This window comes from Myotis lucifugus, unplaced genomic scaffold (assembly GCF_000147115.1).
Source record: "Myotis lucifugus unplaced genomic scaffold, Myoluc2.0 scaffold_246, whole genome shotgun sequence".
NCBI lineage: Eukaryota > Metazoa > Chordata > Mammalia > Chiroptera > Vespertilionidae > Myotis > Myotis lucifugus.
The window spans coordinates 1,366,323-1,381,981 of record NW_005871294.1 but is presented as its reverse complement, the minus strand read 5'-3'; the positions used below and the strand labels follow the sequence as shown (position 1 = coordinate 1,381,981).

The 15,659-nt window shown below is 45.9% G+C and overlaps 1 protein-coding gene across 1 annotated transcript in view; it reads right to left on the bottom strand.

Moving 5' to 3' along the window:
- B4GALT1 (beta-1,4-galactosyltransferase 1) overlaps positions 1-1,213 on the bottom strand; it is a 46,538-nt gene extending 45,325 nt beyond the window's left edge. The window contains exon 1 of the mRNA XM_006098782.3: positions 1,145-1,213. Coding sequence (XP_006098844.2) covers positions 1,145-1,213 — 69 coding nt within the window. The remainder of the gene's footprint in view (positions 1-1,144) is intronic.
- Between the last annotated feature and the right edge of the window lie 14,446 nt (positions 1,214-15,659).

Sequence of the window (15,659 nt, the reverse complement as noted above, 5' to 3'; positions counted from 1 at the left end):
GGGGGTGGGGTAGCTGCGGAGGGATTCTCTGGGGCGACGTGAACCCTCTCCCTTAGGCCGGCGAAGCTGCCGCTGGGGGGCCCAGCGTGAAGACGTGGCTCCCCGCGAGCCCTGCGGAAAAGAAGTGGACGAGTGCGCTTTCCTTGAATGGCCCAGGTGCCCACCGCGGTTTAGTGTGTGTGTGGGGCGGGGGGGCCGGGGAGGAGGAAAGGGGTGCCTCTTCTAGTGCATCCCACCCCACGAGGATATACACTTTGGGAGCGAAGCAAGGAGCCTCGGTCACTCCCACGCCGGCAAGCAGAAGGAGAGCAGCCGGCTTTATTTACAATCTACACAGGTCTGGACCCTATCCTGTGAAGTAGGGATTGCTCCCATTTTACAGATAACGAGCTCAAGGCTCAGGAAGGTTAAGCTTGCATAAGATCCCACAGCTGTTGAGAGGCAGGGGCAGAATTCTGGCTCCAAAACTTAAAAAAACCCCACATGTTGCCCTAGCTGGTTTGGCTCAGTGGATAGAACGTCAGCCTGCAGACTGAAGGGTCCCAGGTTCCATTCCGGTCAAGGGCACATGCCTGGGTTGCGGGCTCCATCCCCATTAGGGGACGTGCAGGAGGCAGCCAATCAATGATTCTTTCTCATCATTGATGTTTCTCTCTCTCTTTCCCTCTACCGTCCTCTCTGAAATCAATAAAGATATATTTTAAAAAAACCAAACCACATGTTTAGTCCTTGTTCATTTGCAAGTAAGGGCTGGAGGTTTTGTGGGTTCAAATCTGACCCAGAGGCCACTCCTCAGGCCCACCTAGTGCCGAAGTGAGCAGGGAAACCTCAGCCCTGAGAAGGACCCATGGAGGGGCTCTCCTTTATGTGGATGGAGGAGCTGAGGGCTCTGACAGCCACTCTGCAGTGCTGGGAATAACATAGATTGAAAGTTTGTTATATGCCAGTCAAACACAAGCCTAACTGCTTTACACAATGTATCTCATTTAATTCCAGCTGCCCTGTAAAGGAACTGTTACTGTCTCCATTTCACAGATGGAAAAAACTGACGCTCAGGGGTTGACCCTTGGTTGTGATCCTACAGAATCCACTTTCTTCACTTGGCTACAGGCACACCTGACTTTCCTGGTCTTCCTCACTTCACTGGCACTCCTGTCTCTTTGATGGGCTTCTCCTCCTCTTCCCCTTGTGGAAGGCCCCAGGCCAAGTCCATGATGCTCTTTTCTGTCTATACTCCTTAGGGCTGATTTATAATGTCTGTATGCTGATGACTACAAAGTTTCTGTCTCTAGCCAAGACCCCCACCCCCAGACTAATACTCAACTGCCTATCATACTGGCATCTCAATCTCAGCACATCTTGCCCCCAACAACTTACTGCCTACACTCCACTCCCACGCTTACCTACCTCAGAGAATGGTACCGTTGTTCACCCAGTTCCCCAAGCCCCAAACCTAAAAGGTGTCATCAGTGTGCCTCTCTTATTCTTACACTAGAGGCCAGGTGCACAGAATTGTGCACTGGTGGGGTTTCTCGGCCTGGCCTGCACCCTCTTGCAATCTGAGACCCCTTAGGTTGATGTCGGACTGCTGGTTTCGACCCGATCCCCACAGGCCAGGCCGAGGGACCCCACCAATGCATGAATCTGTGCACCGGGCCTCTAGTATGCATGTAAGATCTTTGGTTAATCTCTTCCCACCCTCCCCCATCCCTCTCTCCCTCTGAGATTCATCCATCAGTCTGTTCCATATTTCCATGCCTGTGCATTGAGCATCTGCCCCCTGGTGGTCAGTGCACATCATAGCTACTGGTTGAATGTTTGAAGCGGTCGTACGCCAATTACCATTTTTCTCTTTTATTAGTGTAGATGCCATTTCCAAGCCCTCGGCAAGTCTTGTCAGTGCCACCTCCAAGTCATAAGACTTTGTCACTTGCTAACTCTGTTTTAACCATTCCAAACCAAGCCACCACCATCATCTTGGCCTGGGTTATATAGCAGATGTTTCTCTCTCATCGATGTTTCTAACTCTCTATGCCCCTCCCCAGTCAGTTCTCCAAACAGTATCCAGGAAGATCTTTGTCAGTATAAATCACATCATGTCATTTTATTCAGAAGAAAGTTCTGGTTCTTATTTCTCTTCCCCACCTTTCTCACTTTAGCCATACTTGCCTAATTGCTATTCCGTGAACTTGCCCCATCTCTTCTTGCCTCAAGGCCTTTGGCTGTTCACTTAGCCTGAAGTACTCTTCCCCCATATGCCATTCAGATCACTCAAGAGGTCTTCTTAGACCACCTTGTGGAATAGTCTCCCCCCTCCGCCCCCCCAGATCCGCTTAAACAGCTTGATTTTCTTTTAGAGCAGATATCACTACCCAACATTAGACGTTTTTTATTGTTGCCCCTCTCCCTCAGAAGATCAGCTCCGTGGGTGCAGGAACTTTCTTGTTCACACTGTATCCTCAGTTCCTAGAACTGAACCAGGCACATAGTTGGCACAGAATGAATATTGGTAAAAATACCTGTTAAATGAATGTTTATGATTGTCTTGCTAATGGGGGGAGGGGAGAAGGGAAGAACTATTGTTATTTTAGAACACCAAAGTCCAGAGTTGTTCACCAGGAAGTTGGTGAGGATGAAGCTGACCCTAACAGCCTATGTATTAGAGGAAAATGCCTGGCCAATGAGTGAGGATGGGTCAGATTGGCCCCCATCAGAAAAATGAGGGGAGTGGAAAATGGAGATGTTTCTTCCATGCGTCTAGGTACTGGCCAGGAGATGGGTTTGAGAGGAGGTAAGACTTGTTTCTTTCTGTGGCCAGGAAGTGAGGAAAGGGACAGACACTTGCTCCATCCCTCAGGAACATGCAGAGTCCACTGAGGCATGAACACCAGCCTCACCACCTCTTGCCCAGAGGTACCTAGAATCAGTACATTCCTTATGTCAGAAAGCTCCAGAAGGTCAGAAACTGTCAGAACAACATTGTGCAGCTGTCCAACATGCACTAGATTTAAAGAGCCAGACAGACCCCAGGCAATCTTCTCCAGCTCTTCCCACTCTCACCTCTGTCAGGTGAAACAATCCATTCGGGGAGGTGCTTGGAGGAGGAAGTTGCTGTGCTGACTGGCCAAAAGTTGGGATCTGGATTTGGTAGTTTGCCCATTCCATGCTGATCTGCCCAGACTCACACAGCCCTCTGCTTCTCTCTGCAGACTGCCTTCAACTGGGTAGGGGCATTTCCTCTGTCCTTACACAGTACCCTTGTCTGCACCTGTCAGTTTACATTTCTGTTTTACCCTGGTAGGTCAGAAGGGCACAGAATAGTGCCTGGCACTTGGTAGACAATTATTTCAGTTGTCTATGGCTGAATAACACACAACCCCAAAACTCAATGTCTTAAGACTAACACTTTATCGCAATTGTTTCCTGGGCTGTTCTGCTCCACGTGGTGTCAGCTGGGGAGCTGGCACAGTTGGAAATTCCCAAGTGGCCTCACATGGTTGGCAGTTGGTGCTGGCTAGGGGCTGGGTCAGAAGGGGTCGTGGGTCAGGGGCCTTGATTCTTCTTCACCTGGACCTCTCCACAAAGACCCATCCACATGGTTGCTTGGGTTTTCTCACAAACTGGAGGGTGTATCCCAAGAAGGGGCATTTCAACAACAATGTAAAGTCCTTAAGGCCCGGCCCTAATCATCACTTCTGTGGGCATTTTAGTTACAGGGAAGTCCAGATTCAAGGGGAGTAGAAATGGACTCCACCTCTCCTTGGGAGAAGGGGTTGGCAGGCATCTTTTGTTATCCACAGTAGTAGGCCAGTGGTCACAAATTATCTATATTCCTTCCATGTGTAGCGTACATTCATCTCCTCCAAAGATTCCCCAAAGGAACATCCCATTAGGACTTCTGCCTCAGGCTCCAGGTCCAGAATCTATCTCAACATTTGAATCAGGCCTACGTGCTCGCTTTGGCAGCACATATGGTGAATCAGGACTAGGTGTGGTTCCTCAGGTTCCAGGGAACCATAAAACATAAAACAAATTACCTTCTTCCTCTTACTCTCTGAGCAATTCGATCCAAAAGCCAATAGGTAGGAGGAGTCCAAACAGCATTGACAGTGTGAAAATCCCAACCCAATGAAGAGGAAGGGATAGAGTGAGAGGTGGGGAGGGGAGGGTGGCAATCTAGCACAGGGCAAGACCTTTGGAACTTAGAACATTTTGCCTGGAATTCTCCAGAACAGCGGTTGCCAACCTTTTGGACCTCACAGACCACCAGTGATCCACGGAACACCGGTTAGCAACCCGCTGCTCCAGAGCAAGACCACAAGTTCATTGGATACATTTTGTATCATCCTTGCTAACTGCGTGTTGCCTGTATGTATTTAGTTCTCTGACAATTTTCCAGTAACAATTTCCTTACTGCACTTGCAATCTCCTTGCTACTATTCAGGACTCTGCAAGGTTTCTGCTTCCAAAGTCAGTGCTGTGTTTTAGGTTTTTGGAAGCACCCCACTTCCAGGTATCAATTTCTGTTTCAATCGCCCATTGCGGGGCTTGGCAAATAGGTTCCATAGGTCAAATCCAGCCCACCACCTGTTTTTGTAAAGAAATTTTATTAGAACTCAGCAATGCATATAGGTTTACCTATTGCCAGTTTGTTTTCATGCTACAATGGCAGTGTTGAGTAGCGCAACAGACCATCTTGCCTGTAAAACCTAAAATATTTACTATGTCAACATAAGAAATATCCAAACTGTGGCTCAGTGGTTGAGGGTCAACGTATGAACCAGGAGGTCACAGTTCGATTCCCGGTCAGAGCACATGCCCAGTTGCAGGCTCTATCCCCAGTGTGGGGCATGCAGGAGACAGCCAATCAATGATTCTCTCTTATCATTGATGTTTCTGTCTCTTTCCCCCTCTCCCTTCCTCTCTGAAATCAATAAAAATATTTTTAATTAAAAAAAAGTGTCCAAACTTGTAGAGAATTTTTATGAGAATTTGAGTCAAACTGAAAAACATGAACAGTTTTGCAGCCTCGTGTTTTTTAAAATTAATTAATTGATTGATTGAGTTGAAAGCAAGCAAGCGAGCAAGAGAAACATCGACTTGCTGTTGCACCCATCCATGCATTCATTGGTTGATTCCTGCACATGCCCTGACTGGAGATGGAAACTGAAACTCTGGCGCATCTGGATGACATGCCAACCAACTGAGCTACCCAGCCAGGGCATTTTTGCAACTTTTTTTATGCATTTGAAATTGAGAGAGTACGAAAGACTACATAAAGTTAGAAAAAAGTGGGGATGAGGGAGGATTGGATTAGAGGATGTTAAGATTATGTGCTTTCTTTTCATATATATATATATATATATATTACGGAGAGGGAGAGAGAGAGAGAAACATCAAAAATGAGAGAGAATCATTGATCGGCTGCCTCCTGCACGCCCCACACTGGGGATGGAGCCCGCAACCAGGGCATGTACCCCAACCGGAAATTGAACTGTGACCTCCTGACTCATAGGTCGACGCTCAACCACTGAGCAATGTTGGCTGGGCAAGATTATGTGCTTTCTTGACAGTGGTTATGGCTTATTTCAAAATTATTTTAACCTAGATGCATAGAAACAATGGACGGGTCTTGCTGAAGGCAAAGATAAACCTTTTACTAAAAAGGATCACCGGTTAGTGATCCTTTTACTAAAAAGTTATGTGTCTGGGGCATGACTACCCACCATGACCTGCCCAGTTAGGAATTTATGATCAGATCACCCTAATTTCCATAGAACCCCTTTTTTCATCCACAACTATGTAATCTTTTACAGAAAAAGTTTGCCAACCCTTGCTATTAAAAAAAAAAAGCTACCCAAAAATTAGTTTCTTAAATTATTTCTTAAGACAAATTATTTCCTAAAATTCTGTGTATTAACCAGGTGTTTTTCTGCTTCATGTAGTGTTGGCCTGAGTGATAGAATGACTGGAAAGTACAAATGTTCTCACTCAGATGGCCAAAAGTAGTTATTAGTTGCTGGCTGGCTGCTTAGCTAGAACTGTTAGCCAAAGGTCTCAGTTCTCCTCAGGTCTCTCCATGTGGCTGCTTGGGCTTCCTTACAGGATGGCAGCTGAACTATAAGAAGGGGTATTGAAAATGCATAGGAGGGAGTGGAAGATCTCTTAAAGTCAGGTCTTGGACAAATTTGGACAGAACAAGTCACAGGGCCAGCCCAGATTCAAGAAGAGAGGAAATAGATTTAACCCATTGATGAGAAATGTGGTAAAGAATATGTGCCAAAACCGGTTTGGCTCAGTGGATAGAGCGTCGGCCTGCGGACTGAAAGGTCCCGGGTTCGATTCTGGTCAAGGGCATGTACCTGGGTTGCGGGCACATCCCCAGTGGGGGATGTGCAGGAGGCGGCTGATCGATGTTTCTCTCTCATCGATGTTTCTGACTCTCTGTCTCTCTCCCTTCCTCTCTGTAAAAAATCAATAAAATATATTTAAAAAAAAAAAAAGAAAGAATATGTGGCCAATTTTAATCTATCACAACACAAATAAACAGCCTGTCAGGATGCTACTCCCATCCACACTTAGTTCTGAGTGCCCAACTGGACTTCCTCCCATGACCTAAAGTGAGGTAGGCTTCCTCCTCTTCCCTCTTTACCCCAATCTCCACGAAAATGCCTCTAACACGGTACTAGGCCCCAGATAGTGAGTTCAGCCATCCATTTCAAGCAACATCTATTCCCAGGACAGGATATGTCTACGATCTGTTGGGATAAATCCTTTGCCTCAAGTGCAACTTTCTCAGATCCTAGAAAGGCCACTCTAGTCATTTAGAGGTTAATTTTCCTCTTAATTATACTATCATTTAACCCATATTTTTTTTTCATTTTAATCATTAAGAATATCATATTGGTTTGGCTCAGTAGATAGAGCCTCAGCCTGCGAACCAAAGGGTCCTGGTTTTGATTCCTGTCAAGGGCACATACCTTGGTTGCAGGCTCCTCCCAGTCCTGTGTCCTGGTCAGGGCTCCTGCAGGAGGCAACCAAATGATGTGTTTCTCTCACATCAATGTTTCTCTCTGTCTTTCCCTCTCTCTTCCACTCTCCCTAAAAATCAATGGAAAAGTAAAAGGAGGAGGAGGAGGAGGAGGAGGAAGAGGAGGAGGAGGAGGAAGAGGAGGAGGAGGAGGAGGAGGAGGAGGAGGAGGAGGAGGAGGAGGAGGAGGAGGAGGAGGAGGAGGAGATTGTTAAAGGTCTTGCTGAAGGCCCAATTTGCCAACGAGTGCAGATCTGTGATCTGTCAGTTGAGGAACCTGTCAAGAAAGGAAATTTGATTGTCCTGGCTCTGACTTGTTCTGAGAAACCTCCACTTCCTTGATATCTTTAAGAATCCATTCCTGGGCAGCTCTCTCTAAGGAGCTGCCAGCACCTTTCCCCATCCCCTTGCTCCCAAACCCTTCTTCCTTCCCTCTCTCTTTCTCCTGAGCTCCCAGGGCCCTTCTTTCGCTTCTGTAACTTGTTTCTTGAGCCCATTTCTTCTACCTCTGTGACTTTCTAAGTAGACTTTCCATGGCTGGAACACTGCTAGCTCCCCAGGCTGCTACAGACGAGAGACCGCCGACGTCAGACCATTGGCCAGCAGAAATTTCCCAGCAAGGTGGAAATTTTAAAAAGGTTATTGAGATATAAGATGATAAAAATTGGTATATTTGAACAAGATTTGAAGGGTTTAATAATTGATCAGAAATTTGGCAGAATTGGAAGTTGGTTTTTCAAAGTCTGATAGGAATATTTTGAAAGTCTCATATGATTTTCCTGCTGGGTAATTGGAAATGCCAACACAGCCCACAACTACCTGAGGCTGGGAAGCCTAAGGGAAAGTAATTGGGAAAGGATCACTTACAAAAGTGGCTGAAATCTCTCATGCCTGGACACCCCACCCTCCCCATCCCCTTTTCCCCAGCCTACTTAAACATTGTAAAGGGCAGCACTAGCCGGTTTGGCTCAGAGGATAGAGCGTTGGCCTGTAGACTCATGGGTCCGGGGTTTGATTCTGGTCAAGGGCATATACCTGGTTGCGGGCTTGATCCCCAGTAAGGGATATTTAGAAGACAGCCAATCAATGATTCTCTCTCATCATTGATGTTTCTATCTCTCTCTTCCACCTCCCTTCTCTCTGATATCAATAAAAAAAAATTTTTTTTTTTAAATTGTACAGGGCAAATGAGAAAAATTGTGCCTTCCATACAACTATTAGTCATTCTGTTTATGTTTTGATCTGTTTGTGACATGTTTGTATTGGTCTGTATGCTTTATTAGTATGTATTTGGTATTTTCTACCTCCAGATAGTATTGCTAATTTGTAATATTTAAATGCCTTAAAATAATTAAATACTTATATAAATTGAATATATAAAGAAACTAATCTTGATGGATGTTCTCTTTTCTTTATTTTTTTTTATTTTTTTATAAGAGTTTATTTGAGCCAAACTGAGGACAAATGCCAGGAAGCAAGATCTCAAATGCTCTCTTATCAAATTTTATGACATAATAAAAATCATAGAAGATTAAGCAAAACAAGAAAACGAAACTAACCCAAATGCCTTTCATGGTCACATGATGTCTGGGAAATATTTTATATTAAAGCTGGTTTAAGTGTTGGTTAAATAAACATGTCTTTTAGAGTCAGTAACATTACATGTATTTTTGTTTTACCTGAATTTACAGATATAAGTTCATGTTAGCTCGTAAACATTTGTTAAGAAAATAGCTTGGATAATCATTGACTTTAATATCTCAGAGTTAACTAATAAATAGATATAAATAAAAACATTTTTTTTATTTTTAGAGAGAGAGGAAGGGAAAAACATTGATTTGTTGTTTCACTTATTTACGCATTCGTAGGTTGATTCTTTTTTTTAAAAAAAAATGTTTTTACTGATTTTTAGAAAGAGAGGAAGGGAGAGGGATAGAGAGATAGAAACACCAATGATTGAGAAACATCGTCAATCGGCTGCCTGCCACACGCCCCCTTCTAGGGATGGAGCCCGCAACCTGGACATGTGCCCTGACCAGGAATCAAACCAGCGACCTCTTGGTTTATGGGCCGACACTCAATTATGAGTGACACCGGCTGAGCCATTTGTTGATTCTTGTATGTGCCCTGTTAACGTAAAAGCATTCAAACCTGTAAAGAATTTTTGTGAGTTTATTTGAGCCAACTGTCAACAATTGCTGGGAAGTAGTATCTCAATGGATTGGGATAGTGCTCCAGAGAATGGCGGTCTTTCATCTATTTTTATACATTGGAATCAAAGGAGGGGACGTAGGTGGGTTACATGAAATCCATTGCTGATACACTAGAGAGGCAGAAGAAAGCAAAGTGGGAGGCGGTGGGGGGTGGGGGCGGGGGACTCTAGGATTGGATTGAAAGCAAAATGACAGGCACAGAAAAATAAATGACAGACACATATTTAGGTGGGTGCAGGATAGTTAGCAGTCAACAATTAACATGATAACAATAACAATGAAGGAATTTGTGGTATCTGTCATGGCACGCAGGCACATTGGTTGTGCCCCAAGGGGTCTGGAAAAAGGGGAGTTACCCAGACATTTCAAGGATGTGTTATCATAGATGCGAAAAGACAGAGAGGCTCAGTTAAGGTAAAGGTTGACCTTGTCAATGAAGATACCGGCCTAGGACATAACTACCCACCATAACTGCTTTTAGTTAAAGTTTAATTTCAGACCATCCTTTGTGGTTACTTTAGATCTCTGAGTTTGTAAGACCACCATGCAGGCCTTCCCCAAGCTTGACAGGTTAGCATGTGGCCCCTTTCGTCCACACCTCTAACCTGGAATGAACCCTTAACCTTGGTATGTCAGAGATGAAGCTCTAACCAACTAAACTACCCGGCCAGGGCAATAAAACATTTTTTTAAAAGACAAAACCTTTCAATAATAATTATATGTTAAACATAGTTTCACAAATTCTTTTTATTGAATATCTAGATATCTCAAGTAACATGAAATTCTAAAATATTGTTAGAGTGGTCTAAATTTATCTACTTTTGACTTCTTATTACAGAGAAACGGGAAGATAAATTTGGATCCGTTAATGAATATGTCGTATACTTTATATGAAAATGCATGTTTCTTAAAAAAATTGTAAATATATTTGCCAATGAAAGAGCTTATGTTTCCAAAGGTTGTGAAATGTATTCATAAATTTGCCATCTAAAGAATGCTGATTACGTACTTTTTTGTTGTTGTTAATCCTCATGCGAGGATATATTTTCCATTGATTTTTTTAAAATACATTTTTATTGATTTTGGAGTGGAAGGGAGAGGGAGAGAGAGATAGAAACATCAATGATGAACCCTAATCGGTTTGGCTCAGTGGATAGAGCATTGGCCTGCGGACTGAAGGGTCCCAGGTTCGATTCTGGTCAAGGGCATGTACGTTGGTTGCAGGCACATCCCCAGTAGGGAGTGTGCAGGAGGCAGCTGATCGATGTTTCTAACTCTCTATTCCTTTCCTTTCCTCTCTGTAAAAAATCAATAAAATATATTTTTAAAAATATTAAAAAGATATGTGCTCGAATTCAAAATTAATAAAGTTAATTATTAAAAAAGATGCCCTAACCGGTTTGACTCAGTGGATGGAGCGTCGGCCTGCGGACTCAAGGGTCCCAGGTTCAATTCCGGTCAAGGGCATGTACCTTGGTTGCGGGCACATCCCCAGTTGGGGAGTGTGCAGGAGGCAGCTGATCAATGTTTCTCTCTCATTGATGTTTCTAACTCTCTATCCCTCTCCCTTCCTCTCTGTGAAAAATCAATAAAATATATTTAAAAAAGAAAAAGAAAAAGAAAAAAAAGAAACATCAATGATGAGAGAGAATCATTGATTGGTTGCCTCCTGCATGCCCCCTACTGGAGATTGAGCCCGCAACCCCAGGCAATGTGCCCTTGACCAGAATCAAACCTGGGACCCTTTAGTCCGCAGGCCAATACTCTATTCACTGAGCCAAACCAGCTAAGACTCCATTGATTTTTTTAGAGTGGAAGAGAGGAGGGGAGAGGGAGAGAGAGAAGCATCAGTGTGAAAGAGACACATCGATTGGTTGTTACACTGAATCAGATTGGAATAAATTTAAGTAAATGAATTTAAATATCAAAAGTAAGCCAATACAGAATTAGACTTTAGTTCTTTTTTGCTCTGTTGAAGACAGTTTTTCCTGTACTTATTGTTCTACTCTAGATAAGCTATTATGAAAAGTTTTCTGCCTAGAAAGCAAAAATTCTATGCATTATTAAAATAGCTCTGTGATTTATATTGTCTTAACCAAGTCCTTGATTACTTACGAAAACAGTCTTTTCAATCCTAAGAACTAAAGTTTTGCTAAGCTAACAATAAGTAACCTATATTTGTCTTTGATATCTTCTATGATCACTCTGGATAAATGAATAATTCAATACTCATAATGATACAATTTCATAATGATATATAATCTTTTCTTGTCAAGTATGTTTGACAAACTTCCTAGGGTTCAGGTTTTATTTATTTATTTATTTATTTATTTATTTTAATATTTGGGGTTTTTAAAATATGAGAGAGGAAGGGAGATGGAGAGAGAGAGAGAATTTGGATTTGAGATTCAAGACAGTCCGTCAGTCCCTGGGTGTGGCTGGAATTGAAATTACGTAAACATTCCGTCTTCTGCCAATACACAGAGACGCAACAAGTCTGAAAGAATGGAACAGACCACAGGGAAGTGGGGCTGGAAATGAAGAAAGCAATCGTTGCCTGTGATCCTGAGGCTTCCTGGCCCCAGTCCTGCCCCTCCCGAGGCCCAGCAGCACTTCTGCCCTTGGATTCGGTGCTTCAGAACCCAAGCTCCTTATATTGAAATCGGGCGGGTGCTGCTTCACTGAGTTTCAGATCTTCCCAACCGAAGAGACTAACAAAAAGACACAAGTGGTGAGCAGGTCGGAGAGGAAAAAGGATTAGGGCTGCTGGGCTAGGAATGCAGTCGGTGTGGATCCAGACGGCAGGTGGGTAGAAGTGAGGCCATTCCTGGCAGGAATTAAGTTTCAAGAACCAGAAAAGAAACTTCCTCCCTGTCGTCAGAGTGGGTTAGGCCCTGCCTCTGGCCTCCTGTGAGGCCACCAGGTTCGTGTGTCCTTACCTGCCTGCCAGTCCTCACCTGAGAATTCCCCTTTGTCTTCCTGTTGTGTTCGGATTGGCCACACCAGAAGGCACCTTGTTCCCACTAAGCTCAGGGGCCGCAGTGTCCCTGCGCTATTGCCACCTGATATTACCGTCTGCCTCTCCCAACGTCTGGGAAGAGTTGCCGCCGGCTGGTTGGTACTTTGCCCTCTTCCCGATCAGCACGCCAGTCTGTGAGTCTCTGTCCTGAGAGGTGTGAGGAGGAGGGTGGCCCGGAGGTGGGTCCTGAAGTCCTGAAGTCCAGGGCACTTGTTCTTGCCCAGCCCTTTGGTTACAGGTAGGATGAGCAACTTATCCCTGTTTGCCCAGGACTGTCTCAGTTTTAAAAACGGAAAGGACCACATCCCAAGAATCCTCTCAGTTCTGAAAACACTGGGAAAGTTAGTCACCCTTATTATAGAGCCCCCGGTCCTCAATGGGAACCTGCCTTAGCATTGCGCTGCGAAGGTGGCATTCCAGGTCTGGGGACTCCAGACCTCCAGACCCTCCTAAGGATTCCCCCACAATTGGAATTTCTAAAACCAAGGCATCTCTCATAGGCCTGTGGGCAAATAGGGCAGAGTCAGGTTAAGAGCACAGATTCTGAAGCCTCCCATTCACTAAATGGACGGAACCGATATTAATTACTATAGCGACTCCATGGTGTTGTGAGAATAGTGCCTGGCTATATAAAAGTCAGCAATTATTTTCATGCCCTTACCCTGAGCCAGCCATCACCTGCTCTCAACAGCAGGGTGCCCTCTCCACCGGGCAGCCTTCAGAGTCCCAGGGTGGCACAGAGCCTAGGGCAGAGGCTGGCCTAGGCAGTGGGGGGCCCAGGCTGTCTCCAGAGGCCTTACCGGGTCTTCCTCTCCCTGGGCCCTGAGGTTGGGCCTCAGAGCAGGGCCTGGCTTCTCTCATTTCTGGGCCAAGTCCCTCAAAGGGAAAGTTCGTGGAGCCCATTAGAAGGGCCTAGCAACAAGGGGCTGGCCAAAGACTCGGTGGCTTACCCAGCCCTCGAGTGTGGACGGAGGAGCCCTGTGTCTCTGGTCCCCCGCCATGTGGTCAGCCTAGTCCAGTGATGGCAAACTTATGACTCGCGTGTCAGAGGTGACACTCGAACTCATTTTTTTTGGTTGATTTTTCTTTGTTAAATGGCATCTAAATATATAAAATAAATATCAAACATATAAATCTTTGTTTTACTATGGTTGCAAATATCAAAAAATTTCTATATGTGACACGGCACCAGAGTTAAGTTAGGGTTTTTCAAAATGCTGACACACCGAGCTCAAAAGGTTCACCATCACTGGCCTAGTCCCTGCTTTCTCAGCAGTCATGCCCTCACACCTGTCAGCCAGAAGGGAGAGATCCCAGGCCAGGAGGGATGTCTCCAGAGAACTCTGCAAACCAACACAGACTGACCAGGGGACACTGTGTGTGTGCACGCTGGGGAAAGCTAGGACGTCTCTGCAGCCAGCTGTCCCCTGACCCAGACTGACAACTGGAGGTGAGGCCTGTGGGCCCACAAAGGCACCCTGGCCCATGTAGATTTCCTCCTCGCTGTTCACTGCAGGAAGTGCATGTACCAACACAGGCTTTGTGTGTCACGATGAAAGCAAATCCCAAAGCCCTGGTGCTGGGTTTCAGGCCCTCTCAGGAGAAAACCCCAGGAGTGCCGAGAGGCCTTGGGCCTGCCACCCCAGGCCAGCTCTCAAAGGCCCCTTGTGACTGTCCCTTTCTCTCGTCTTTCCCCGCTCTGATCAACGCCCAGGGATTAGCCCTTCTGTGTTTATTGGATGAGCAATTTGTGTCTGTCTGAAAAGCTGTGTCTGAATAATATTTGGCACGAGCTGAAGAAATGTGATCTGCTGTATTCCCCTCGGCCAGCTCTCTGGAGCCAGCCCGTCTCCTGCCAACGGGGCTATACAGCTCTGCAGCTGGGCCTGCAGCCCAAACATGTCTGTGCGGTGAGAAGGGGGAGAGGGGAGGAGGGGGAGGTGCTTGCTGTGGGACCAGAAACCCAGAGGGACAGAGGGGTGGAGCAGCCTTAGCGAAACTGCCAATCGTTCTGGAGCTTCTATAATCATTTAGGGACATCACGGTGGTCACCTAGACCTGGGAACAGAACAACCAGGGCCCCATGCAGCTCAGGGGCCCAGGTGTGAACTCAGTAAAAGAGATTCAAGGGAGTCCAGTGGGTTGCCCGAGGGCCCAAAGTATGGGGGGGGGGGGGGATGGGTAATTGGTGCTGGGCTTTTGAGGTTTGCATGTTTGTGTGGGTGGGGTCTAGGTGGTAAGATGTATTGAAGCTGTTTAAATGTTCCCTGACTCCATCTATATAAGTCCCTGGACTGGGGAGGACAGAGCTTGCAGCGGTGGCAATCAGGCGACTCAGGTATGATGTGCTGAGGAGTGTAGAGGGGAAGGGAATTGGCGCGTGTGGGCGTGTCAACAACGTCCACGCCCCACCCCAGAGCCTTCTGCTGTTCTCACTTCCCACGCCCACTGCTTCTTTCTTAGGGCCCAGGTCACTGCTTATCTCCTATTCCTTAGGCCTCAGACTTTCCCCACCTCCATCCCACACTCCCCAGCCAGTGATTGTGTTGACGGCAGGACATCTTCCCTGTACCCCAAACAGCAAACACACAACTGACCACCGAGGAGGTATGAGTAATGGTTTACTTAGTGAAAGAATGAAAGAGAGAGAGAGAGAGGGTGGGAGCTCAGACGTCGGTGTTCACAGACTCACAAGATAGCAAATGACAGGTCAGACAGAGGTAACAACACAGGACGTGGATTCGGGAGTGAGGACATGGCCACAATAGCACCAGCCTCCGAGTCTGCCCTGGGCAGCAGCCTGTAGGGAAAGCCGGCTCCTCAGGACAGGCCCCCAAGGCTCTTCAGTGGCTGTACCCCTGCTGAACGGCAGTGGTGCTCCACATGGTTCATGTGCTTTGATCCCAACCTTGCCCTTGTACCATGCTCCATAGGATGATATGTCTGTACCCTCAAATAGGGAAAAAAAGACACATCCATAAAAAGGAAGGAGCAAGAAGGAGCAACATGTGCTCTGAGAGAAGGTTATAAAAGTTCAGAAAAAAGGTTAATTTCAAAGGTTAATTTCACTTGGAGGTGCAAGGAAGTGATATTAGACCTGGACCTGGAACAAAGTCTGCAAATGCATCCCAAATGTGTTGTCTGTGCCCCCCCCTCCCCCCCCAAACACACACTCATCCAACACACACTCAATCTGGTGTCCATGGAAGAGTTTGCTACCTGATCCCTTTTCTCTTTCACTGAGCCCAGCTGCGGCCACAGAATCCTTCTCTACACAGCACCACAGCCAGATGATCAGAGCAGGCACGTGAGAGATGAGCACAGTTGCCACACCTTGGATACAGTTGACACACGCAGGGATGGGAGACAGAAGGAACAGGGCGAGGAGCGGCACAGT